Source organism: Haplochromis burtoni, unplaced genomic scaffold, assembly GCF_018398535.1.
Source record: "Haplochromis burtoni strain Fernald_Lab_line unplaced genomic scaffold, NCSU_Asbu1 Contig_65, whole genome shotgun sequence".
NCBI lineage: Eukaryota > Metazoa > Chordata > Actinopteri > Cichliformes > Cichlidae > Haplochromis > Haplochromis burtoni.
In genome coordinates, this window is record NW_024582426.1 from 624,278 (window position 1) to 651,511 (window position 27,234).

Below are 27,234 nucleotides of genomic sequence, written 5' to 3' on the forward strand. Positions count from 1 at the left end.
ATAGATAGATAGATAGATAGATAGATAGATAGATAGATAGATAGATAGATAGATAGATAGATAGATAGATTGATTGATTGATTTTTTTTTTAATTTTTACTGTGCATACTAAGTTATCCGCCGTTCACGAGCCGCCGCTAAACACCCCAGAAGAAGCTTCGTCCACGCGTGATTTCTTAACATTTGGGTTGCCAGATTTAGAGATAACAAGATATGGAGAAAAATACGTGAAGGAAAATTCACGTATTTGACGCTAGAGACTGCTAATTTGTCTTTTGAGTGAGTTCGCCATGAACTGACGGTGTATAAATAACACTGAAATGAACTGAACTGAAATGATAACATGCTAACTTAAAAATGCAACGTCTGGCTTTACTTAGAGAAGTCCAAATGAATTTATTCTAAACCAAAAGATGCCATGCAAGTAATGAAAGCGCCACACCTTGACTTCCATGGCACTTGACTCTAGTTTCTGAAGGTAAGTGTCTGACAAATGGACAGAGAATACTAAACTGGAATTTTTTAAACATTCCAGATAGTTGTGAGGTATTTATTTATTTGTTTATTTATTTGAGTATTGAGTAAAGAATAAATACATTAGAAAAATAGTAAGTTAAAAAATCCTTTAGTTTTTCTCCACAGATCTTCTTGTCTTGATGCATGTTCGATCATTCAGGTAAGAAAATCTAAGAAAGTTGAGTCTGTTCACCCGGATGCATGCATTCTCAGTGGGAGAAACCTTTCATTCCAAGATACTTTTTCAGTTTCTTGGTGTCTCCCACTGATTTCCAGATGAGCAGAATCAACTTTCGGGCATACCTTCTCACCTTCCTCTTTTGGGTATTCCTTTTAGAGATCCCGACAGTGGATCATCGGTCTCTCACCTTATCCACATCCTCCTCTAGCACATTGACAAATTTGCATGTCCTCCTTCATCACATCCAAGAACCTCCTATTACTCTTTTCCCCCTGCCTGGCACCTCAGTATTCAACAATATTCAACATCCTTTGTCCAAAATGTCCTCTGCACATGCCTAAACAATCTCAGCTTCGCTATCTTTATCTCCAAATGCTCAACCTGAGCTGTCCCTCTGAGGTATTCTTTTTCTAATAATGTTCATCATGGTCACTCTACAGTGCTATAGTGTCCAAACCATACATAATGGCAGCTCTCACTACTATATTTTAAACCTTCCCTTTCACACTTGCTCCTTTTGTGTCACAAATCACCACAGGACCCACCCGCCCCCCCTCCACCCAGCCTGCCTGCACTTTCTTCTTCACTGCTTTTGTGCACCATCCATCGGGATGGATGGTTGACTCCAGGTAGATTTGGAATCATTATTCAAAATCAGAATATTTTATTAGTTCTAGATGAAATTATGTGGTCACAGTTGCTCCAAGACAATACGAATAGTAGTGACCAGGTTAAAGTACCAATATTAAATATTACAAAATATTACAAAATAGCTCTAATAATCCAGATAGTTCTAATAAATAAATATCCTGATATATTACAGAGAATTGAAAGTTGGACTTAAGGTGACCCTTTTATACATTTATAACGGGTTTTTGTCTCTGTAGAAGATGAACAGATATCAGGTTTGTGCAACATATGCAGTGTATGCTTGTGCTTTTAGATGGAATATTGTTGCACATTAAAACTTTTTTTTAAAATATATTTATAGACGATGTCAAGATCTAGTTGAAATAAGATAGTTATGGGGGATTGGTTAATTGTGATCATAAACAAATCAAGGTTCAGTAATACTTACATGTTGTATTATTTTTAACTCAGTATAACAGAAAACAATTTAATTACAGCGTAAAAAAAGGATACCTCAGAATTTTTCAATTATCATCTCAATTAATTATAATTTTTTAATATAAAATCTGAAATCTGGAATTTCAATCAAATGTTGGTGCACCTGCACGGGATGTGAGAAGCTTTTAGAGAGGGGGATGTCAGAAGACATATCTGGCAACCGCGGTCTGCCATCTTTGATTGTGAGACAGGCCGCGGCGCGAGCGGGGCCTCACTCAACTACAAAAACGGTCTGGTACGAGATAACGGGTGGGGAGACATACGGAACCACGGGAAGACTGCGAACCGGTTCCCGCTGTAACGGCCGAGCAGACGAGAAGAGACCGGTGGCGTGAAACTGCGGAGAAGACAGAAAGCGCAGGACCGCGCATGTGGAGAGCGGTTTGTTGGCAGCCAGCGAGCGGAGTAGCTAACCATCGTTAGCCGAACTGGGTTAGCAGGCTAGCCAGCTTTTGTAATCCGCCGGCCAGACACGCACTGGTCCACTACAAACCAGGCCGAAACCGGATTTCAAGTAAAGCCGTACAGCACCCGAAAGGATAAAGGAGGCACCGGCGGTGGCAGGTGGGTCTGTGTGTTATGCAAGTTGAAAGTGTGAAGTTTTGTTCAGTCGCTGATGGGCTGGTGTGCACACAGCGTTAGCTGGTTAGCATGCTTTGGCCACTGACGGGCTGGAAGTGGAGGTGATGGCGACTGGTAAGAAACGGAACTGTGCTAAACCGTGCAAGCTCACGGCCTGCTTTCAAACGCCACCTATAATGACATTATACGTTAAAAGCTGGCCAGTTGGCTGCGTTATAATGTTGGCGGTTTTGTGCTTAACTTTTGTGAGAGTGAGGTGATATTTGAGCCCGGTTTGGTTGAGTTCCGGCGAAGAGGGCCTGCACTCCCCTGCCGGTATGATCCACCCAGCCCACCACAGGGTCGATTCATGGGGAGAGATGGCCTGCAGATTCATGAATGGCAGTAATTTAAGAAAAGTAAACTGCACGGAACAGTGAAACCTTTATATCTGATCTGGCATTTAACCAAGGAACATGTCCTGGTGTTATTTTCCTTTATGTTAAAATGAAACTTTAGCGCACTGCTTTCATTTCCAGCCATGATGAGGTGCAGATTTAACGAATTGTGGTCGTAAAGAACATTTTTACTCTGCGAGTATGTATGTTGGCAGGGTTGAGTTGTCTAAGACTCCATATGATTCATAAGCATCTCTTGGATGTGGAAAATACTTGGAAGATAATTAATTGGCTTCATGGTGATGCTTTCTGCTTATGCATTTTAGATTAGTAATGGGTCTACATCTGAATGGTTTCAAGGAGGCCATTCAGGGAAATATTGATTAGAGTAGTACTTATTGATCCACCAGTCAGTGATGGTGCCTGATCAGAGAGGCACAGGGACAAGAAGGGAACAGTCTTTGGGAAGCAGTGATTTATAAAGATAAAGAGAAGTTATTTTTATCCTTCATTTGGCATAAAAAACAACTTTAAAGGGACTGATATCAGTTTACTTTTTTTATCACACCACTTAATCCCATGACATGACTTTAATTCATTTGAATGTCCAATCTAAGCACCTACCCATCCTCATACTGAAAACAAAGCCATACTTCACCTTCTTATGGGCACAATGGAATTGCAGACATCTCCCAAAGGAAATGGATTCATTAGGATTGATGCCATTGAATAAACATAATAATTTAAGTCTCTTCCAGTCCTTATCTTTCACCCAGCTTTATGTTCACTGTGCCAAAAACACTAAGCAGTCATTAAAAATGGCTTACTAAGCCTCTTTCATTGGCCCTGACCAATGTGAATGTCAGTTGATAGATGCTGAGTGGGTTCTAATTATTAATGTTTTCTATTTATGGGCCATATCATGTGGCAGGTTATCATTTGACAGATATTGATGGCAAAGTCGATAGTTGAAGGGGCTTGCATTATTAAGGGTTTAATATTTTCTGTATTCTCTGCATTTTCTCTAACTTTGACTGGTGTATGTATAAATTGTAGCCCATTATGGCCAGTGTAGATTCTTCTTTTTCTTTTCTTCTTCTTCCTTTTTTTTTTTTTTTTTAATTTAAACTGCACCATTACAGTGCAAAACATAGAGGACCATCAAGAACCAGACTGTCAGTCACATTACAGGTGAAAAAGTACTGCTATCAAGAAGAGACAAAACAAATGCTTTGTAGTAATAATCATATTCTAAAACTAATATACCACGTTTACTTAGTTGTATTATTGCTGTAAATCAAAATTGCAATTGCATTATGACCAAATTAATCATCTAGCCCCGCTGCAAACAGAATGGTGTAGACATCAGCAATATACAGACACGTAACCTCAGTCTACTAAACTTGCAAGTAGAGCTCACCTGTAAAAGGGAGTCTTGCAAATTAAAAAAAAATATTTTTACTAGAGATGCACAAATTAAACTTGTCCAGTTTCGAGTTGAGAGAAATCACACTGCTCAGCTTATTGTTACCAACACCGGAGTCTCTATTGGACCATTATTTAATCCAAATGTCAGATCAGCGCATCCCTTGTCCTAACCTTCATTTAGAGTGCCAATAACCACACAAAACCAATAGTGTTCCTAATCTTTGAGTGTGGATTTATGAGCCATTTTGAACTCTAGGCATATTTCATTGCAGAATAATGTCCACATGTGTTTGCATAATGTGTGTATACATTGTTCTAGTTAAGTGGTTGTATGGCAGTTTACTCTGACACAACCAGCATACAACAATTGATTTTGCACTGGAGAACCACACCACTTTCTTATCCACCTTGCCTGTTTACAACTTCCTGTCACAATTTTAGAGGGGAGCAGGTGGCAGCATAACATCTGAGACCCAGTAGTTACCTGGCATATTTAGTTTAAGTATGTCTTTTCCTGTCAAGTGAGGGCAGCACTGTTTAAATGTCTTGTTAATTAGTTATGCTCTACTGTCAAGTGTAAGCACAGTGGCGACAGTTATTAATGCCTTCTCAAATGTGTCAAAAACATCATCTTTGTTTATTAACTTTGTTATCCAGAACAGGAAAATATTTTCACTGCCAACATGCTAGAGCTGAGCGAGTAATAGTTTTTATTTTTAATTAAGAATTTGGGCTTCCAGCGATTATAAAAACAAAACAATTAAGATGAGCTATTATTGTGCTGTATTATGTTTAATAGTGAAGCACTGGACCGATCTTGCTCTGATGTGAAACTTGGTGTTAATGTTGCCCTGTGGTGATTTTGTTACTGCAGTAGTAATCCTCAGAATGAGAGGAACTACAGCTTTGCTGCTGACTTTGGTCTCCCCTCTTCTGTGTTTGCGGGCAACTTTGGGGCCACATCAGTTGCCAATAACCTGTTTTATCTCACTTTTTTTTTTTTTAAATTCAACTGAGGAAAAAGGCTTTAGTTAAAGAACATTTTACAGTTAATTGCCAATTATTTTTTTCTAATGTTTCATGTCAAATGATTCTGATCTTATTATTTAATAAATATTTGATCTAGACTCAGTAATTTTACCTTCATTAAACCATCAAAATCTGTGAGAACTGCACACAAACTATTTGATGCACAAAAGAAACGCCAAAGTGCTGATAGTTTGAGTATTTAATAAGGGAAGAAAAGAGCTCATGCGTGTAAACGCTAATGCAGAGCAGTTGCAGGTGTGCAGGGTTGCACTGGAGGTCAGGCTAGACAAATTAGGGCTGGAGAGCTGGGATGTTATTACAAATCTTTCTTTCTCACTCCTAATATAATCATTCAAAAACTCTTACAATATAGTCTCTTTAAGTGAATGTTGATTAAGAGCAAGTCCACAACATATTAAATACTAAATAACCCCATTTGGTGTAGAGAGCTCAATCTTGAGTAACTTCAGACTTTGGATTTTTATAAACGTGCTTGTTGAACTTTTAAGAAAAATTGTATTCATTAATGAGCTTAACAAATGAATCTTGATTTAGTTTCCCCTGTGTTATTCTTATCATCTCAGGTTAATAGGACCTGTCAAAACTGGTCACCACTGTAGCCCCTTTTATCACTTTATAAGTGATAAAAGAAGAGCATCACTGGAGGGACACAAAAAGGATTAACCACAGTAGCTGTTTTAGATCTGTTATCTTGCTTTCATAAGTCATCGTGAAGGCCTTTACTGATAGTTTTTTTTTTGTTTGTTTTTTGTTGTTGTTGTTGTTTTTTTTCCTCTCCTCGTGCAGAGGGATTCCTACTCCATCACCCTGGAGTTAGTGGCACCTGATGCCAGTTCTCTACCTGCGAGGGGGTTTGGTTAGACAGATCCTTTTTGAGGAAACAGCTGGATGAAGTTGAGAACTGCCCTTATAGAAATGTGGCCAGCAAACAAAAAGCTTGAGTGAAGAATTGTCCGCTAATAAACTGATTGTGGGTGCCTCTGGGGAAAAAATGTAAAATTCTAAAATGAGTCATCAAATCTATTTTGGGGCAATTAATAAACCTGGTCTAAGTTGGGAGGAAAAAGAATGAAGAAACCAACAAAAAATAAAAAGGTTTCTTTTTAAAAATGAATAAATAAGCTGAACTGAACAGAATGGAGATGTGTTTTTGGTTTAATAAAGGCATTATGGATTTGTATTGGCTACCATCGCTACAGAAACCAGGGGTAATGTTCATACTCTCATCCTTACAGAAAATAAGAGGAAATCTTTTTGAAAGTATTTTGTAAAATGAGAGCCACATTGTCCTGAATATGATATATATATATTTTTTTTTTTTCCTTTTAAGTTAGTTTGTTGGTGTTCACCGGCAGCATTTTGGATAGGGTGGACTGATCTGAGCTGTCAGCTCCCCCAAGCGCGCACATACACACACCAACATAATCTCACACTTACAGACTCTGTTACACCACTTCCCCCGTTAATAATAAATGACCTTTGTGTGACATAGGAAAGACACTGCAGCCGTAAACGTGTCGCCTCTCTGTCCTTGGAGCTGCTCACTCTAATTCACTTTCTGGTGTTTCCTTTTCTTGGTTACTGAACTGTGTATCTTAAATCCTACTCTATTTCCTGTCATCGCCCCATTGCCATAACTGAGCAGAGTGTCTTTTCTTGTGTCATTTCTTATGTTGTCTTTGTACTACTAAAGAGAGGTTTTGGTGGGTATTCTTTTCTTTTCTTTTTTTTTTGGATAAAAGTCATTATGGCTACGTTCACACTGCAGGCGAAAGCGCATCAAATCCGATGTTTTGGTTTTTTTTTTTTGTTTTTTTCTTTATCCTATGAGACCCACATCAGATCATGGTATGACAGTGTGAACGTTTTAGAAAGCGACTGCTGTTTGAACAGTCATGTCGCATTAAATCTGCCTTTTACGTCACTGACACAAGACAGACGCCAATTATCAGCGATTAGTCGACTAGTCACGATTACATCAACTATCAAAATCGTCGACGAGTAATTTAATAGTCGACGCGTCGTTTGAAGCTTTGTAAGATCCCAAAAGACGCAGGAATAAGTAGCAGGATTTAAGAGTGTAATAACGGACAGAAACAGAAGATGGCAGCACTGCATGTACAAGGATACCAGCTGCTGTTAAACCCCGAAGAAGAAGAAGCTGTGTCCCAGTATTCATAGCGCGGCCCTGCTCAGTTTTCAACAATGGCGGCAGCTAGTTGGTTTTAATATTACTCTTATTATTCTTTCATGGTCACAAAATAAACTTTTAACAGATTTTCAGGCGAGAATATAACTGTGTAAACCTCAAATATTTGCTCAGTTTATCAAGAGACCACATATTTTCCAAAGCGCTCCAACGTTTTTGGAGACGTCTTTTACCCACCAGCTCGATAGCTAACCGGGGTTCAAGGCTCACTAGAGCCCGTGAGAACACCGGACTCGCGGCAAATCGTTTTCAAACCCACCACAGTCTTTCGCTACTCAGGTTAAACATAATATATGAGTGACTTGGATAACTTAAAAATTATATTGTTTGGCTTTTTTTTAGTATTTCATCTGTTCCTGAGTAAATCGGTTTGGCTGAGATTAAAGTTATCGTTTTTACACAGCTGAATAAACGTCAAGCAGGCAACTGATTATCAGAAGTGTGACATGCTCGAGAATATACTCCGATGTCCTGTTATATTTTAGATGGCAAGGAGCACACGGCTGAGTTTATTAAACTCCACTGAAACAATCTGCACATTTCATTAAAATTTAATAAACTATCATCTTGTCTTTATTTTTAGTTAGCACAGACCTTAAACACTTAAAGCTGTAAGCTAATGATAGTTATATAAGAGTAGCAGATGCTGGTGCAATAAGTTGTACATTTTATGTCCAATGGGTGCATGATCTGATTAGTCGACTAATCGCAAAAATAATTGGTGACTAGTCGACTATCAAAATAATCGTTTGTGGCAGCCCTACTTCCAATTTGGCAGACCATTAAAAGCTGATCTGCTCACTAGGTGGATCAGGGTTCATGCAAGTTCATTATGAGTGTTAACGTAGTCCCTGGAGGGAAAACTAGAGCAGGGCGATATGGCCAAAAATATTTATCACGATATATATTTGAAAATTTGCGATAACGATATAACCGACGATATAATTGATGCGAGACAAAATACAGCTCCACAACATTACTAGCGCAAAAAGACAACCTATCATTTATTTTCACTTAAACAAGAAGCTGGATTTCATGCACATCAAAGCTTTATAAAAATGTAACAGTGCAAATGCAAATTCCTTGCTGAAAGTTTAACCAAAAGGCATTTCCAGTAGAAATGGGCTGACATATCCTGAGCATAACCATGTATAATATCCACTGAAGTTAAAAAGAGGTGCTTTGCAACATTAAACTGCAGTGTGCAGTACGTATTTTTCGGACCATAAGGTGCACGGGATTATAAGGCACATTAAGCGAAACAAAGCAGTCAGATAAATCAAACTTTATTAAACTCATTCTTCTTGCTTCCTCCACTTCTGTACCATTGATTCATTAATGTTGAATTCTCTGGCAGCTGCTCTATTCCCATGTTGTTGCAGTATATTAATGACTAACCTCGTATTGTGGATGGATTATCTCAGTTGTTCTCCTGACTGAAGTTTGGTCCGTTTACAGCATCCTGCCATGCGATTGCATTTGTCTCTAACCATGAGAACCTTCACGTTAACTTTTATAAGTGGAAAAGTGTTAGTGTTGTCCTCCAGCTTCACTGTTTATGTTATGCTAACATAGCTGTGTCGCTAGCGATCACGTAGCACATCATTATATACCAGCTAGCCCAACTTCAGTAACCCTACAAACGTCACTGCTGTTTAGTTTCCTGTCTTCATTTATGTTGGAAGTGATAGCAGAGCTGTACGTTTGATTTTTTTCAGAAATCTCTCAGTCAGAACATGCATATATCATGCTTAGGTAACTAGCGAATGCGACTAACTTCCGCTAGCTTCCTGCTAACTTCTAACTCCGTTAAATGTAATAATTTTGTTTTCATGGATGCCTGGAAGTTAAACTTTCATAGTTACACCTGGTAAAGCAGCAATGCTGATCGTTTTATTAAAGATGAAAGAATTTAGACAGTTTTTAACTCTCAGTGATGCTGCAGTGTTCGTTTGACCTGAAGCATACGGAGTTTAGGACCCAGATTACTCCCAGATTTAAGAGCATCTTAGTCCGACAAATAGACAATAACGAACGGCCGCTTGCATGTTCTGCAAAAAAATGTGCTTTGTCGTGTATCTGACGGACAAACACCAAACCAGTTCCACATCACTGAAGTTGCACCATTTTTACAAACCAATTCTGGTTCATCTGTTTCACTCAACAATCGGCCATGTGCGTATGAAAACAAAGGCACTGCGCATGCGCGTTTTACTCCCATTCTATCGCGATATTTCATTTTCCTATCGTTGCCTAACATTATACCGGTATTACCGTGAACGGTATAATATGGCCCAGCCCTAGGGAAAACCCCTTTTAAATTTAATACCAAGTCAAACACATTGGTATTTTAGCCAATAAACTTTAGGGGGTCTCTTCTCTGATCTTATTTTTCTCTCCCTTGTGCTATAGGAGGCTGGTTCTGGGGGCGAGGCCAAAGGACCAGACTCAATGAGTTTCCAGCGAAATGTCCGAGAAGTCAGGGCAGAGCACCAAGGCAAAGGATGGCAAAACAAAGTATGCAACCCTTAGCCTCTTCAACACCTACAAAGGCAAATCTCTGGAAACCCAGAAAACTGCAGGTAAGCGTCCAGTAATAGTTCTCATTTTTGCCCATACACACAGTTTTGTATAGCTAAAAAGTATCCCCATGATCGGAAGGTCGGGGGTTCAAATCCACTGAACGGCTACCCTGAGGTACCCCTGAGCAAAAGTACCGTCCCTACACACTGCTCCCCGGGCGCCTGATTGGTGGATGCCCACTGCTTCACTGAGTGAATATGTTAAATGCAGAGAGAGTAATTTCCCCTCTGGGATCAATAAAGTATACATTATTTTTTACTGTGCGAGGCTCCTGACTACCTTAGCCGTAATGCTCCGACAAGCCATCATGCGGTGCAGCTTTTGTAGCTTACCAAAGTCGTACTAAAACATTTGACAGATTTTGAAGCACTGTGCACAACATAAAATTGGTTCGAGGTCAATAAGCACAACCAGAATTCATACATGGGTCCACTTCATTGGATTTGATTGGTGCTGCAGCTAAAGATTGTTATAATTGAGTAATTTATTGATTATTCCTTCGATTAATCGGTTAAGAAATATGTTTGTCTTATTAATGAGTAATAATAAATATTCCAAAGAGAAAGAAGCACAGGTTTCAAAATGAACTGCTATTCTAGTTTTCATTTTTGAAATTGTAGTGTTTTTTGTTTCATTTGTCAAAAATGGCTACTGAAGGCTTCAGTAAGCTGTATAATTTGACCAGTCTGGGATCAGACTATGTTAAGTTTATCTGCATATTTTAATACAACGTCTGGAGACTTACTGCAGATTTTTCTTTGTGTAAAACAAACGGCGGTGGATAAAGCATCTTCAAAGTTGGCGTTTTTGTTTTGTTTTGTTTTTTTGTTAAATGTCAGAGTTTGTTGATCAGGTGCTTTGATGAAGGACTCCTGCCCGCTTTTTTCTAGTAAAGGTTTTAATGGTGATTACAGGAACACCGTTGCTGTTTTGGATGCTAGAAACGCGTTTCCTTTCACTCAACCTGAGATCAGTCTCAGTAACGGCACCGCCTCTTCGCTCTTCGTGGTGTGTAAGCAGACTCCGGCTCAAAGTTAAACTCTGCCAGTGTTGTCATCACTGCTGCTGTTGCATTATCAGCGTTTTTTGGTTTAAACAGGGGGCTGTCTAGGCTTAATGTCATCTATCTTTTTATTTACATGCTTCACCTAAATAAGTTTGTATCGCAGGACAGTTTTTAGTCGCAAATTTGATTGTAATGCTCGCGTTTGCTTGTGACAATGGCATGCTACAGAGCTGACAAAGCATGGAAGCAAAGAATTGTAGGATTTTTTTTATTTTTTTTTTAAATCTAATTATTCTAAGTACTCGATGAATCTTTGATTTGGCTTAACTGTTTTTATATTCATGTTCATAGGCAGTTATGAGGTTGTTTGTTGGTATACTTCAGATAAAGAATTATACAGAGAGAATGCATATAAACAAACGGGTATCTTTTGTCTGTGTTCTTTTTAATTGTCAAGTTTATCACTGACGTGTTGGGACTACACTGCAGGCTGCATGAGGAGCAGTGTGACAGCTGTGTTATGAATAAATCCAAAATAAGTCAAACAAGCTGACCCCTATTACTCATGTGAACATTGTTTAAAAGCAGTTCAGGGGGGCAAAATATCCTAATCTTGATCATCTTCTGCATAATGTTTCTTCATTCCAGTGGCTGCCAGACATGGGCTCCAGAGTTTGGGCAAAGTTGCTGTCAGCCGGCGCATGCCCCCTCCGGCCAACCTCCCCAGCCTGAAAGCAGAGAACAAGGGAAACGATCCCAACGTCAACATTGTCCCCAAAGACGGCAGTGGATGGGCATCTCGAACTGAAGCCGGGGAGGAGAGGTGCATTTAACTTGCTTGCATTAAATATCTTAGATCCACATTTATTTTTTTCATACAGAGGAAAATAGTCTAAACGTTTTACCCCAAGTTACTTAACAGTAGCTGTAATTATCTAATATAAAGTGAAGTATCATTCATATTTCAGATTCATGTTGTTGAAAGCTTTACCCTGTTTTTAATGTACCATAGGCAACAGGAGACACCACCACCTCAAAACAAACCAGCAGTGGTCCAGCCACAGGACCTTTCTGTTGGGGGCAGTCGTTCCTGGGCAAACAGCAAGCAGACACAGCTAGACGGTAAATATGCGTACCATTTGCTCCGTAAGCCTTACACCTGCTCAAAAAACTATTATCTATGTGTACACCATGGTTGTGCTAGGAAATTATGTAAAAGATTGTAAACAGTATCCAGCACATTCCCTACTTGTGTTCACCAAACAAAGTCCCAATCCTCAGACTGCCATTATAGTCCGCTTGGAATGCAGATCATTTGAACTCTGCATAATGTAATGTTAGGGTGTAGAACTTCTGTGTACCAAATTGCGGATTAGACCCTTCAGTGCATCTGTAAATGACTGTTATATATTTAACCTTCTGATTTCTTCACATTTATAATGATCTGCTTGTCCTGGCCAGGTTCTCCCCGTGTGAGCAGCCATTTTCACCAGGAGTTTCCCAGCTTGCAGGCGGCTGGTGAGGTCAAGGACGGTCAAGAAGAGGAGCCTTATGGACCAGGCCCAAGCCTTAGACCTCAAAGTATGGACACAGCCGGGGGGGGATTGCATTCACGTTTGCAGTTTTCTCTTGTTATACAATATTTAAAAAAAAAAAACACAAAAAAACTACACTTTTTGAAATATTTTGGGGTGTTTTCTTGTTTGTTTGGTGTTTTTTGGTTTTGTTTTTTTGTACTACTTGAACACTACAGTGGCCCTCCAATGAAATGACAGTGCCAGCAGTGGCCCACAGCTCATTTAAGTTTGAGACCCCTGGTCTAAAAGATTCCTAACTGTAATCAGACAATTAAAACCTCTTATCTGTCTGTCCTGGTAGATGTTGGCAGTTGGCGTGAGGGTGGCGGCAGGAATTTGAACACTGCACCTAGCCCCCCGGAGATGGAGAACAGGGCTTTGGAGGAGGGTAGCACGGCCCCTGGTACCTCTACGCCACCTGTCGAAGCTGATGAACCTGGCCGAAACACAACCACTGATGGCCAAAGGGAGAAGAAGGATCCCAGGGAGAGGTTACCTCCCTCTGGCCCCCCTCAACCTAAAGTTAATGGAGGCCAACAGCCTCCTGCTGGCGTACCAACTCACTTTGACCCTGCTTTCAGGAGCATGATGCCACCTTATGTACGCAATATTGTTACATATTCTGGATGGGCAAAACAAAAATATCACAACTGCAAAAACTAGTGGTTGTTTTTCTTTACGCTGTGTGTTGATTGCTGTCTCTGTGATTTAGATGTTCCACGCCTATCCGCAAATGTCCTTTGGTGCAGGGCAAGGGAACTTCAGATACCCTGTACCACAAGATGGGGCAAAGTGAGTTTAAGGGATAAGCCCTTGATACTTGGATTGCAGAAAAAAAAGATCAATTTTGAGTTTTTATTAGTACGGTATTTTTGGATTATTTTAAACATGAAACATTAACATCACTGCTACACAAATTACATGATCACAGAAGCACATTGTGTACACAAGTAATTTATGTATTTGTTAGGTTTAAAAATCAACTTTCCTTTATTTTTCAGGGCTCCTCGTTCAGCACGACCTCAGCAGCCACCCCCACAATCCTGGCTTCAAGACCCAGACAGACCCTCTATTATCAGTGCAACTGAACTGAAGGAACTCGACAACTTGGACACTGATGCTGATGAGGGCTGGGCAGGTCAGTAGATTTATATCTTCTATAAATGACAACATCTAATTGTAATAGAAATTTGTGCGTCTCTGATAATTCTAGCTTCTTATCAGTCATGTCTATTTTGCAATTCAGGAGCTCAGATGGAGGTGGACTACACTGAGAAACTTAACTTCAGTGATGATGAGGAGAACCAAGCTGCTAAAGACAAGGGAGAAAACTGGTTAGCATTTTTTTAATATATTCATTTACTCATTTACTATATCCTGCTTTTACTTTTTGTGTTCTTCACTTGCACCACACAAGTGTTTCCCAGTATTGGCAAAATTTGAACTGAGTTGGTCCAAAGTTTTATTAACTTATGATTAATACAGATGGCTACAGTAGGGGAAACAGTCGTATGCATTTGAATGAGGTGGACAACATTATGAATGATTGTTGGTAAATGGACCAATACACGATAAAACAGTGCAGTAATGGGCAGTTGTTAAAGATGATTTACAGCGCTTGACGATTCATTCACTTCCATGAGCAAAGAAAGAAATTGATATTCACATATTGCTGGGAGGCCACAGCATGAGAATGGTTGTTTAATGGAAGCATTATTGTCACTTGTTGATGGGCAAAGTGGCAAATAATTTATGCAAAGTGAAATAATAAAACATTTTTTATTTTATTTTAAATGGAAGTTTGGCTGCATTTGTGGTGAAGTCATTAATGAAACTAGCAATTCAGGTTAGTTGAAAATTGGGCATGCGTGTTAGGTGTTTGTTTGTTTTTTGTTTTTGTTTTTTTACTTAACTATCTTCTTTTCAGGGAATGGCTGGGTAAAGTGGATCGTATGAGAGCTCGGCCAACGGACGGTCAGGAGGGCTGGAAGGAGGGATCTGAGGACCGTGGAGGAAGTAAAGCTTCATGGGCTGAGAGTGTTGATCCCAGAGCCCCATCACCTGGGAGTATGGGGCAATATAATAAATCAGCTGCTACACAGGACTTCCAGGTAAAGCATGTGCAAGTTACAGAAGCCTACTATCATGTCTTCATTTTATTAACACTGTTACTTCCCCCTCACCGCCTGGACCCGTTTAGGGGAACGTAACAACATTGATCACTTTGTTTATGACTTTATTCTCCGTTTTTCAGGCTGGCAGTCGCTCTGGTGGTGGTGGAGCTCAGCGTGGGGGCAAAGCACAGGCTGCAGGGGCACCTGGTGCTGAGGAGGATTCTGAAGCCTGGCGGCAAAAACGGAAAAAGTCTTCTGAAATTTCTGAAGCTGTAGAGCGAGCAAGACGGAGGAGAGAGGAAGAGGAACGCCGGATGGAGGAGCAACGGCTTGCTGCTTGTGCTGAAAAACTTAAACGTTTAAATGAAAAACACCGCCAGGCTAATGAGGGCAAGCCTTCCTCTGCTCAGACCACCAATGATGAGGCAGGAGCTCCCCGTGAGGAAGCATCTTTATCAACTCCTCCTGTTTCTAGTCCTGCACCTTCAGTCCCAATTTCACAATCACAAGCCACAGTCATGCAGACTTCCTTACCTGAGAGAGGGGAGCGAGATAGAGCAGAACCAAATGCTGAGGAAGAGGTTCACCTGCCTCGTCAGCCCACCCCGCCTGTCCAGAGACCTGTAGCCTTAGCTCCAGAGCAGCCACAGGGCGAGGGAGAGACCTCCTTGCCTGAAGTTGGTCCCATAATGGACGAGAACCAAACTGATAGGACCTCAGTGCCAATCCGAGACTATTTTAACATGGAGGACAACAGAGGTAAGCTAACTCTGAACAATGATCAAGTTGCAAAAAAATTATCTGACTACCACTTGTTAATTAATGCCAATACTGTTTTTGTTTTTCCACAGTGGATGAGCCCCACATGTCTTTGCCCCACAAGGAAGCCCCTGCTGGTGATGAAGTCCCTATTGCACAATCACCGCTGGAAGGGGAGGCAGCAGCTGCTATGCGTCCTTCTGTCATCTCAGGCTATTCCAAACAGTTTCAGAAGTCTTTACCACCTCGATTCCTCAGACAGCAGGTAAGGGTTTGGCCTTACTTGGTAAATCATTATCTGGTTGTACCATAGGCTAGTTGGGGATCTTAGAAGGCTTGTCAAGCAACATTTCCACACCTGAGCTGTTTCTTTGCAATAGCTTTAACTGTGACATATGGTGATCAGGGGGAGCGATTGGTAGAATAATTTGATATGTCTGTTTGATGGGTTAAGTTGGCTTGAGGTTGTTTTTTTTTTTCTAACATTTCTTAAATGTTCTTCAATGCACTTGTAGGAACAGATGAAGCAGCAGCAATGGCAACAACAGCAGCAACAGCAGAGTGGGGGCTCTGTGTCCCCCTCAGGTGGTGGCAGCGTTCCAGCTGCCCAACAACAGCAGCAGCAACAGCAGCACCGCTCCATGTACCAACCCATAGGCCCTCACCACCAACACTTGGCCTCCATGGGATTTGATCCCCGTTGGCTTATGATGCAGTCCTACATGGACCCTCGGATGATGTCAGGCCGGCCGCCTATGGACATGCCAACTAACATTCACCCTGGTAAGTAGATATGCAAAATAAATTTGGTGTGATAAGTGTTGCTGTGTGGGTTTTTTTTTTGTTTGTTTTTGTTTTTTTTCAAAGTGCATCTTTTGTCAACTTCAGGGAGGATGCCACCTAAGCAGATTGTACGCAGGGAGCCAGGGGACAACTCAAGCTCTAGCTCGGATTCATTTGACCACTTAACCCGACCAGTTCGTGACCACGGCCTGGCCTCAGACTCACGGATGGTCTGGGGATCAGACCCATACCCACAGTCAGAGCCATTACCTTCTGTAACTCCTCCAAAAGGAAGGGATGATAACAAGGAGCAAAGGTTAAAAAATATTAATTGACAGAAAAAAATATGAATGGAAGTAATTGGTAATTAACTTCTTTCATGCTTTAAACATCTCAATTAAAATTTGGTGTTTTTATTTATAGGATGGATTCTGGTTTGGATCTGGACAGGGGTCTTCCCGCTATCTATCCCCAAGATCACGGTTCATTGGACTCTCGTAAAAGTAACTTCTTCCGGGACCCTTCAGAGTCTCTATCAGCATTTACGCAGGGCCCGGAAGACTTGCCAGGACCTCTTGACAGAGTCCCTGTAGGCACAGGTTTTGACCCAGAGGAGCCAGGCTTACCAAGTGGGGAGGAGGTAGAAGCTCTTGGCCAAGCCATGCTCCAGAGAAATGTCTCACAGGGCTCCAGCCACTCTCTTAAGCTTGAAGAGCCTAGGTTTGACGGGGTACCCCTGGGAACAAAATCACTAGAGATACAGGAAGCAGGGGAACGAACTGATGATAAGCCCCAGAATGAGCTCTACTCTCAGGCTGCTGTAACAAATAACAGAGCTACCCCTCCTGCTGATGGATTACACAAACAAGAGAAGTTGCCTCTGCCAGCACCCAGCAAGCAGAAGGCTGAGTTGCGGTGGGGTGGGAGATCAGGAGCTGGACGCAGAGAAGGACCAGGAGGAGACAGACCTGCACGTAGATCTGGGCCAATAAAGAAACCTGTCTTAAGGGACATGAAAGAAGAGAGGGAGCAAAGAGAAGAAAGAGAGAAGCGTCATGAGAGAGGGGAAAGAGGGGATAGGCCCAAAAAGGAACAGTCGTCCAAAGCTCCATCTGCAGCTGCTGTTGTATCAGAAGACTCCAGGCCTCACGGTGAGGGAAAGAGAGAAACTGCAGAGGCGGAGGAAACTCCAACTGCCCATCAGAGGGCCAGAGACTCTCAGCCTTCTTCTGGGGCTCCCACCTCTTCTTCTCAGGAGGAGAAGGTGGAAAAGGCACCCAGCAATGAGAAACATCCAGAACCCAAACTGCCCTCTCGGAAAGAGTCCAACCTCCCTCCACGTTCCTACCGGCGAGAGGAAAGAGAGAGGGGGCGAGAGGAAAGAGAGAGGGAACGAGAGCGGGAGAAGGAAATGGATAAGGACAGAGAGCGAGAATGGCCGGCAGACTCAAATTTCAAAGGTCGTGGTCGAGGGGAGTATTATTCCAGAGGACGAAGCTACCGTGGGACTTACAGTGGTAGAGGCAGGGGGAGTCGGGGTAGAAGCCGGGCAGAATACCCCTATCGAGAGCCCCGATCACGCTCAGATTTACCATCTGCTGCAGGTGCTGCTGCCTTTCGCAACAGGGAGGAAAGTGAAACACGAAGTGAGAGCTCGGACTTTGAGGTTATACCAAAACGTAGACGGCGCCGTGGTTCAGATACAGACTCTGAAAGTGAAGGCGGGAGGGAGTCTGCCAGTGATACTGGACCATCTGACCGTGAGCCTAGCACCAAACCTAGCCGTCCACTGAGAAGAGAGCTCCCTGGGGAGGGCCGCTCAGTATCTCACAAGCCAAGCTTTGGACCACCTCACATGGGGGAAAAGGTTGGATCAAGAGCAGATGATGAAAGCCGCCCCAAACCAGGATTCCTTCCTAAAGGAGAGCCTTCTCGGCGAGGAAGAGGGGGATTATACAGCAGACGAGGTGGAGCGAGGGAGCGTGGAGGCCCACGCTCAGCCCCTCTTAGACGACCAGCAGCCAGAGAACCTTCTTCCCAGTGGCCCTCTAAACCCATGGAGACATTCAGGCCTGAAGATGCAGAGTCCACATCAAGATTTGACAATCCTCCTACTGACCGACGACCCCCAAAATCTGAGGGGAAGAAATTTGGGGAGGGGGGTCCTCAAAGTAGCAGAGAGAGGCCTCGTCGATCTAGACCAGCACGGCCCCCAAGGCAAGATAAACCGCCCCGCTTTAGGCGTTTAAAGGAGCGTGAGGCTGCAGTTTTGGCTAGTGGAGAGTCAGCCCCCAGTCCCCCTGTTTCTTTACCCTCAGTGCCTCCTGCTGCTGCTGTGCCCAGCACTGCAACTGCCCCAATCCCCCTCTCCCCAACTCTCTCTAGAGCTCCAGGAACCCCATTAACTGTGCCTGCAGAAACGGCAGCATCTATGCCCACACCTGACCTGCCGTCTCCTTTAGAAGCACCTTTGCCTGATACAAGTAGTCCCACTATTACTGCTGCTGGTACAAAGTCGCCTGATTTGTCAAATCAGAACTCGTCAGATCAGGCGAATGAGGAATGGGAAACTGCTTCTGAGAGCAGTGACTTTAATGAAAGGAGAGAGCGAGAAGAGAAGAAAGGAGTAGTGGAGCCTGCTAATGGAGCAGCTACAGCATCTGCACCAGCCCCTGCACCACCTCAGGGCTCTTTGACTCCCAGTAAAAGCTCACCTGATGGAGGGCTGACACCAAAACGTGATGGAGCTCCTGGAGCCAAGAGGAGCTTCTCGAGTCAGAGGCCTACAGAGAGACAGAATCGTAGAGGCAACAGTGGAGCCAAACCAGGGCGCAGCTACACAGGGGGCAAGGGAGAGAGGAGAGGAGGGGCCAAAGCTGGCCGCAAAGGGTGAGTGTGAGACAATGAGGCTTTTGTCACTTGCACAAAGAAGTTGAACAGAGTTTATTTTCAAACAATAAACCATTTGTGTAGTTATTATGCCTAATTAAGAGTTCAACTGAATAGCACCAGTGCAGAATGTAAATATCGCAGTAGTTTGAAGTGGCACGTTCTTGTTGTTTTAAGTTCAAGACTGGGTTTCTTTCCCTGGAAATGATCTTGTTAAGATGAAAGAAACTTCCAGAAGAATTTCTACTGGAAGTGCATTTAAAAAAGGAAAGGAGTATAATCATCATAGTATATTTATTATACACAATCAGTTTTATGGGATGTAGGAACTAAATTCAATCCTTGTATTTGAGCTTTAAGTTTTGTTAAAAGGGGCCATTATTTCTGCAATTATTTAGAAGGATTCTTCACTCTGGTGATCAGTATGCTATAATTGGCTGTCATAAAAGTAGCTAAATGCAGAATCAGACTGGTGGTATTTTTAGACTTTTACTGTGTCTCAGGTTTCTGAAGGAAAGCAGCAAAATTCTCACTGTTTCTTGTACAAGCTGCCTGTGGTTTTGTTTGGTTTTTTTGCATAAATATACAGGAATTAAAGGTTTAAATGTTTTTGCTTTCTACTTGTCTCTTAATGAAACAGCCCTGCAGCCCAAAACTCAGAGACAGCAGCGCTAGCACCTGGAGGAGCAGCCCAGCGACCTGTAAAAGAGCAGCCTGCGCGTCGCAAGGATGAAGCTAAGCAGGCCACCAAGAAGCCCAAGGAGAATGCTCTTTCTCAGTTTGATCTCAATAATTATGCCAGTCAGTAAACATGCTCATAGATTAAGCCTGTACTGCACTCGAGCTGTTTATCACTTGAAAACTGAGGTTAAATTTGTTGTTATTGTAGGTGTTGTGATTATTGATGACCACCCAGAGGTTACCACCACAGAGGACCCACAGTCCAGTGCCAACGATGATGGTTTCACAGAGGTTGTCTCCCGAAAACAACAGAAGCGTCTGCAGGATGAAGAGAAACGGAAAAAAGAAGAGCAAACTACTCAGGTAGGGGAACGATAGTTTGTGTGGTGCAATGTTTAAAGTAAAAAATGTAGGTGTGTAACTAATATCCACACATGTCCCACAGAACTGGGGTAAAAAAGGCCCCGGTGAGAAGAGCAGAGGAAGTGGAGGAAAGCTGCCACCAAGATTTGCTAAAAAGCAGTCATCACAGCAGCAGCAACAACAACAGGCCCCTCAGTCTCAGCCTCCTGTAGCTGCCGCCCCCCAGGCCCAACAGCAGCCTTCAGTTCCTGCTGCCCAACATCCTCATCATGCCTCCTCCCAGCCTGCTGCTTCACCTCAGACTCTGGAAGGAACAGTGGCTCCTCTGCCTTCTGTTCCCCCTGCTGCTGCAGACTTCACGTCAAAGAGCCTACCCCCTGCACCTGCACAGACACACAGTACTCTGGGTACTGAATTGTGGGAGAACAAGGTAGCGGGTGGTACCGTCCTTCCGGATGTGAAGAAGCGTGAGTGGAAAAGTTCATTTTGGTCTTAATCTTCTCTTGACTCTTGAAATTTGCTTTGGTTAAATTGTGGATGGCTTTCTAATCTAAAATATACAATGTTTATTCCAGTTGGTCCAATAAGCCCTCCCCAGCCACCTTCTGTGAGTGCCTGGAACAAACCTCTTACCTCCTTTACTGGTACTGTCTCCTCTGAGGTAGGTAAAAATGCTTCTCGCACCTTCCTCTTTATTGTTTTAATGCTTTTGTCACACGATAAACCATGAAAAATGTGTGTTTTAGGGTATAAAGCCTGGAGCTGAGGGCAGCGTGGAGCTGGGAATAGACAGTATTCAGTTTGGAGCGCCATCATCTGCAGGCAGCACTGACAGTGATGGAGTTCCTGCATTGCTTGAAAGTGGCTCTGAAAACAAACTACCTGCTCCCAAAGAACAGAGACAGAAACAACCTCGAGCTGGCCCAATCAAAACACAGAAGGTACCGTACACATAGTCTTCTAGAAATGCAGTTTTGTGTTAAATGACACTGGCTTGTGTCATTTCTGTAAATATTTACTCCAGCCTAAATGTTTAATCACTTCTCCTCAGCTACCAGAGATGGAACCAGTGGAAACCAAGGAGTACAAGCCAGGTCCCATTGGTAAAGAGCGCTCTCTAAAAAATCGTAAGGCCAAAGATGCACGTGGAGGAGAAGCTGATGGGATGGAGGGAGGAGTACCTGGAGGAGGTGCTAGCAGAGCAGCAGACTCCAGTCCTCCCACTAGCGACACCACAGTACCAGAGCTGGGTGGAGACATTGAGGGCATGATCACAGTCCCCTCAGCAGAGTACAACAGCAACTCTAAGGTATACTACAACTGTTTTACAACCGCTCACATTGAGCTAGATGAAGTCCTGCTATAATTAACCCATAAAGTCTGATGACTGAAATGGGGGAGAGTTTAGTTTATGTCCTCAATTTATTGTTTACAGATGGAGCTAAAAAAAAAATACAATGATAAAGAAAGCACTTCTCTTCAGACAATATCAGGTCATTATTGACTGCATGTAAGCAAACACCATCCATCTTTTGCTCACCACACATTGTGGTTACTGGCAGGCAACCAAAGTCTGTTCAAATGTCATCGGTTAGTAGCACTTGGGCTACAAGAAAACTACAAATAGAAATCAGAGAACACCGGGCATCAAATCCTGTCCCTCAAACTCTGTTGAATGACTTCATTCATGGCTGGCACAATATTCAAATTATTACTTAACCAGTGATGTTTTTTCCTCCCCAAAATTCTTTACTTTTTCATCATGAACAACATTTAGTTAACACTTATAGTACTTTTGTTACTCTATTTTAATATAAATGCCTTCATATTAAATTATTGTCCCTCAGGAGTCTGTCACTGACTATACCACCCCCTCCTCATCGTTGGCCGACAGCGTTCCCACAGCAGGCAACAAAATGGAAGAGAGTTTAGTGGCCAATGTGAGTATATGTCTTTACACAGGCTCAAAATGTTACACACCATTTTTAATTTGAGGAGATTACGTCTTTTTTTTTTCCCTCCCTCTGGTTCTATGTTTTTTAGGTGGCACTACCGCACTCATTGCCTCTCCCTCGCCGCGAGACCCTCCAGCAGAGCTCCAGTCTCAGTACAGTCTCTCCAGCTACTGTTGACCTAACACTAAAGGTACACAGATGTACAGAAAACTCTAAGCAACATTATTTTCTGCAAAATTTTGTTCTCTGAACCATCACTTAAACACTTATTTCTTTCTTTTACCTCTTCAGATGGAATCCGCACGCAAAGCATGGGAAAATTCTCCAAGTCTGGAGAAGAGTTCTCCTGTCACCACCTCCTCATCCCCCATCACCTCCTGCGCTTCCTCATACTCCTCCTTCTCCTCAGCCTCCATGCCACAGATCCCGGTGGCTTCTGTTACCCCCAGTACCTCACTATCAGGTAATGTAACTCCCACTCAAACGTATCCTACTTCCTACAGTATTGTTTTTGCAAACTTGTTAAAACACATCTTTTAATCATTTTCACCTCGCAGGCTCTGCCACTTATACGACATCGTCCCTCAGTACCAAAACCACCACAGCCTCTGACCCCCCTAACATCTGTAAGGTGAAGCCCCAGCAGCTGCAAGGTGGAAGCCTGTCCTCTTCTAGCAATAGCAGCAGTAGCAGCAGCTTCTCTCAGCTTGGCTGTGTGCCTCCCCTCCTGCCCCAGCAACAGCAGACCCCACAGGTGTACGTCTCCCAGTCTGCAGCAGGTGAGGGGAAAACTTCTGTTATACAGATTTTACAGGTTTTGTTATTATATATTTGTGGATTTCGTGTGTGTGTGTGTGTGTGTGTGTGTGTGTGTGTTTCTGTGATTGATCTGTAATATTTAACATGTGTAGGTTCTGCAGCTCAGATTCCAGCCTTCTACATGGACACTAGCCACCTCTTCAGCACACCCCATCCTCGTTTGGCTCCTCCTTCCCTGGCGCAGCAGCAAGGTTTCCAGCCCGGCCTCTCACAGGTAGGAATAAAACAATACAGTTAAGTCTTTAGAGAAATATTAAAAGACAAAACCATTATTTTAATTTTTTTTCTTCTTCCCCCACCTTATAGCCAACTGCCGTGCAGCAGATTCCTATCCCTATATATGCTCCTCTGCAAGGTCAGCCTCAGCATCAACACACGCATCAGGCTCAGCTAGGACTCGGTGCCGGCCCTCCAGTCTCACAGCCACAGGACCTCTTTAGCTCTTCACTGCAGCCTTACAGGTAACGGCATCACAGGCTTTCAGTTTGCTTCTCCCTTCCCGCCATTGTTTCTTTCATCTCATTCTCTGGTTTTGTCATCCATCAGGTCCCAGCAGGCATTCATGCAGAGCAACTTATCACAGCCCTCTATGATGCTCTCAGGACCATCCCTCCACAGTTATCCTGGTGTGCAGGCACCTGAGCTGGGCAAGCCTCAGTCCAACTTGGCTTATCAACAACCCTCCTCCACCCAGCACATTCCCATTCTGTTTGAGCCGCAGCTGAACCAGCCCTCTGGCATGGGCGGGTCTCAGCTCATTGATACACACCTGCTGCAGGTAAACGGAAAATCATATGGACAGTGAATTTGATTAATTTGTATATGCATGCATTTCATCTCACTTTTTTGTGCCTTTGGTTCAGACTCGACAGGGAATGAATCAGCACTCGAACATGTACTCAGGGCAGGTGCAACAGCATGGTCAGAGTAGCTACTACAGCAACACACAGTCACCCAGTTCTGCAATGCAGCAGGTAACCTACATGCAAAAATAACAAATAATAATAAATTTATGAATCTGTTCTGGGTTTTAAATGTTGGACCACACTTTATTTTTCTTCTTCTCACTTGGGGTTACCATTGTTTTAATTTCTCCCCAGGTGACGGTCCCTCAGCTGTCCCTGCCTAACTTTGGCTCGGGTGGAGGCCAGCCCCTCTTGGCACTACCTCCCACTCCTCCCCAAACCCAGCCCCCCAATATCAACCGACAGCCCCCAGTCTCTCAGCCGTACCGAGGCATCATGGGCCCCAACCACAGCATGATGCAGCCTCCCACCAGCAAGGTATTGAACCATCTGTATTTGACAATTTAAATAAACAGAAGTTTTTACGTGAGACTCAGTGGCTTATTGTGACATGTTGTAGATGGACATGGATATGAAACTATTTGGCAGTGGGATGGACGTGAAGCCAGGGACTCCTCCTGTCAGCGGCAGGAGCACTACACCCACCTCTAGTCCTTACAGGTAAATGCGTAAAAGTACAGTTAACATTGTTATCATTTTTATTTGAAGCCTTATTTAATGTGGACAAAACAGAAGAGAACAAACTGTAATGAAAACCAGTCATTTTATTTAGATATCCCTGTGTCACAAACTAAAAATGTACCTTAAGGCGCTTCTTATTCTCAGGAGTGTTCATAGGTTTTGTTAATATCATGTTTCTGTAATGTTTCTTTGACTTCTCTCTGCAGGGCCAGCTCCACCTCTCCTAGCAGCCAGTCAAGCAAGATTAACAGTATGCTCTACCAGAAGCAGTTTCAGCCCAGCTCTGCCGGCATGAGAATGACGCAGCACTTTCCTGGCCAGTTCAACCCACAGGTAATAATCTAATTTTGTTTTTCTTTGGTAACTTGTATAAAGCACTAATTTTGAACTATTAATTCCAAATGATTGAGTTTATTCTGCTCCCTTTTTATTCAGCTTCTGTCTCAGCCCAGCATAGTCTCTCCTCTGGTTCGCCCTCCTCATGCTAACTCCTTCGCTGGAGGTGTCCAGCGCTCTCCCATGGGCCCTCCAATGTCACCCAATGTAAGCGGTGGGCTCATGCCTCACCCCAGACCGCAGCACCCACAGCACAGCCAGCACCCCCCACGGGGACCACCTGGCTCAACCCTTGCACCCAGAGGCACGCAAGCAGCTCTAAAGGCTGAACAGGACCTAAAGGTGTGTCTGCTGTTATTTGTTTGTTGGCGTAGCCTGTGCAGTCTAATGGATATATTAGTTGAATTATTTGTATTTTTCTTTCCCTCTTTAGGCAAAGCAGCGGGCTGAGGTGCTCCAGTCCACTCACAAGTTCTTCTCAGAACAGCAGCAGCAGCTCAAGGCCCCGCAAGCCAGCAAAGCATCTCGAATCGATCAAGGAGGAAAACCCCCGCTTGACACATCAGCTCCAAACCACCAGACAGGAGGCGAGCGCCCAGATTCTGAAAAACCCTCCGCATCCACGGCCAAGCCCATACGGACTGGCCCCATAAAGCCGCAGGCCATCAAACCAGAGGAGGGAAAGTAAAGCACTTCTGACCCTCTTCAGATAATGAAACGAAAGGATGGAAGAGTGAATCTAGCCCCATTCACTCAGCCACCACCTCACATCAGCCCCGAGGACAGCGTGGGGGAGGAGTTGGGTAGAGATACAGATGGTAGTGGTTACTGACAGTAGGCCCTTTGGAGTGTAAACAAAATCCTCTTCCTCATCTTCCTTCCCCCGTCTTGTCCCATTGTAGGTGGGGGCATTTGAGTTGGGTTGTTCCATCACATTTAGCTGCCGGTAAAGTTGCTGAGCAAGCTGTTCCATAGAAATCTACTGTGACGGTAGATGACGAGAGAGTTGGGGGGGAGAGAGAAATCTGAAATTTGCTGCTGAGTTTGCCATTTTTATAGCTTTTCATTTCTGTTCAGTTTACCCTCCCACCCACCAAATAGGATCACACATTATATCAGATCCCTGTTTTGTTAACAAGAGAATGAATCAAATTTGTTTTTGTAGTTGAAGCAATCTTAAGGAGATGTCATTTAGTGAAGCACACGTTTTGTTCCCCAATCTCCCATTATAACTAATCCAGAGATCCGTGCAGGCGTGCACACCCTCTCGCTCAACGGTTTGATCCGATTACTGCTCGAAGATATGAATTCTGAAATCCTGTTGTCATTTGTTTTGTTTTCTTTCTTTTTTTTTTTTTACCAGAATTGAAATGTGAAAATCGCAGCTTTTGATTGACTTTAATAATCGATTGAGTTCTTGATTCGTCTGCCTGTGAGCCTTTGCTCCTGCCTTCTGCTCTCATCTCCTTGCCTGAGATTTTACTGATGTGTTGGGGTGGGTGTGTGTCGGGTCTGTGCGTGTGGTAAAAACAGAGGGAGAGCTTGTAGCTGGACTCTCCTGTATATTTAGCCAAAGGTTAAAGCAGAGCAGAGATGAAGTCGCAGCCTTTTTAAGATTGCTGAGATTTGAGTGGATTTACAGGTTTACATGGATGATGTATGATCACTACTTTCAGTTGTTCCAGTGTAGGAGCTGCTGTCACACACACCCTTTCACTGCTTTCACACCCATCCTTGCTATCACACAAACACACACATACACACTTCACTGTCAAACACCGAGACCTGCTGCTATTGACTGATTTTTAGAGTTTAGCTAGAGTTTAGCAGGATAGGGCTGGGTAGAGGAATCGGTGAGCCGATCGTTTAAAACAAATCTTTTTGAGTGTGTGTGTGTGTGTGTGTATTGACCTTTATGGCGAGAGGGAACAGGACGGAGAACAAGTTTAAAATAAAAATTAAAAAAAAAAAAAAAAAAAAAGACAGAGGGAGAGAAGCCTCAAATTCTGAAGTGTTTGGGCAGAAGGACTATTATTATTTTGTTGTCTTTGCTGATGAGAGCAATCAGTGCTGTTTTCTCTCTGCCTCACCTCCACTGGCTGCCCCACCCACAATGCTCTCATCTTGGGGTTGCGGTGACAATGGTCCTTCAGAAATGTACAGTAGTATGCGCCCTGAGGTGGTGAGGGGACTCCTCACGTCTACCCTGGTTGAGGGAAAAGTCCTTACTCTGGAGGGGGGATTAGGGAGGGAGGGTAATGAATTGTTTGTTTTTGTTTTGTTTTTGATTTTATTTTATTTTTGTTGTACTTGTACAGGGGTTTCATCGCTGTATTAAAATATGTACGGTCTTATTTACATTCTCTTGGTTTGGTTACAGAAACTAATAAATAATATACTGTTGAGATGTT

At 43.0% G+C, this 27,234-nt stretch overlaps 1 protein-coding gene across 2 annotated transcripts; it reads left to right on the top strand.

The window, feature by feature from the left end:
- Positions 1 to 1,978: 1,978 nt before the first annotated feature.
- prrc2c (proline-rich coiled-coil 2C) lies at positions 1,979 to 27,234 on the top strand. 2 transcript variants are annotated; one of them, XM_005923221.3, is made up of 34 exons: positions 1,979 to 2,389; positions 9,884 to 10,053; positions 11,709 to 11,883; positions 12,073 to 12,182; positions 12,522 to 12,641; positions 12,939 to 13,237; positions 13,350 to 13,429; positions 13,639 to 13,775; positions 13,884 to 13,971; positions 14,565 to 14,748; positions 14,892 to 15,510; positions 15,603 to 15,775; positions 16,026 to 16,293; positions 16,399 to 16,609; positions 16,717 to 19,182; positions 19,823 to 19,983; positions 20,072 to 20,226; positions 20,309 to 20,693; positions 20,802 to 20,887; positions 20,973 to 21,167; positions 21,278 to 21,535; positions 22,074 to 22,166; positions 22,270 to 22,371; positions 22,473 to 22,644; positions 22,739 to 22,960; positions 23,093 to 23,214; positions 23,307 to 23,461; positions 23,547 to 23,778; positions 23,864 to 23,974; positions 24,101 to 24,283; positions 24,366 to 24,466; positions 24,694 to 24,820; positions 24,923 to 25,165; positions 25,257 to 27,234. In XM_005923221.3, exons 2-34 carry the CDS (start codon positions 9,939 to 9,941, stop codon positions 25,509 to 25,511), a joined length of 8,403 nt encoding a protein of 2,800 aa, XP_005923283.1. In that variant the 5' UTR covers positions 1,979 to 2,389; positions 9,884 to 9,938; the 3' UTR covers positions 25,512 to 27,234. The 2 variants fall into 2 exon arrangements, with proteins under 2 accessions (XP_005923283.1, XP_014189343.1); XM_014333857.2 differs by having other exon boundaries at positions 23,102 to 23,214.

What these genes read in the sequence shown, in the direction of transcription:
- prrc2c (XM_005923221.3), top strand. Translation starts at nt 9,939, where the DNA reads ATGTCCGAGAAGTCAGGGCAGAGCACCAAGGCAAAGGATGGCAAAACA. An exon ending in ACTGAAGCCGGGGAGGAGAG is followed by an intron (nt 11,884 to 12,072) that starts GTGCATTTAACT and finishes AATGTACCATAG; the next exon opens with GCAACAGGAGACACCACCAC. An exon ending in GATGATAACAAGGAGCAAAG is followed by an intron (nt 16,610 to 16,716) that starts GTTAAAAAATAT and finishes TTTTATTTATAG; the next exon opens with GATGGATTCTGGTTTGGATC.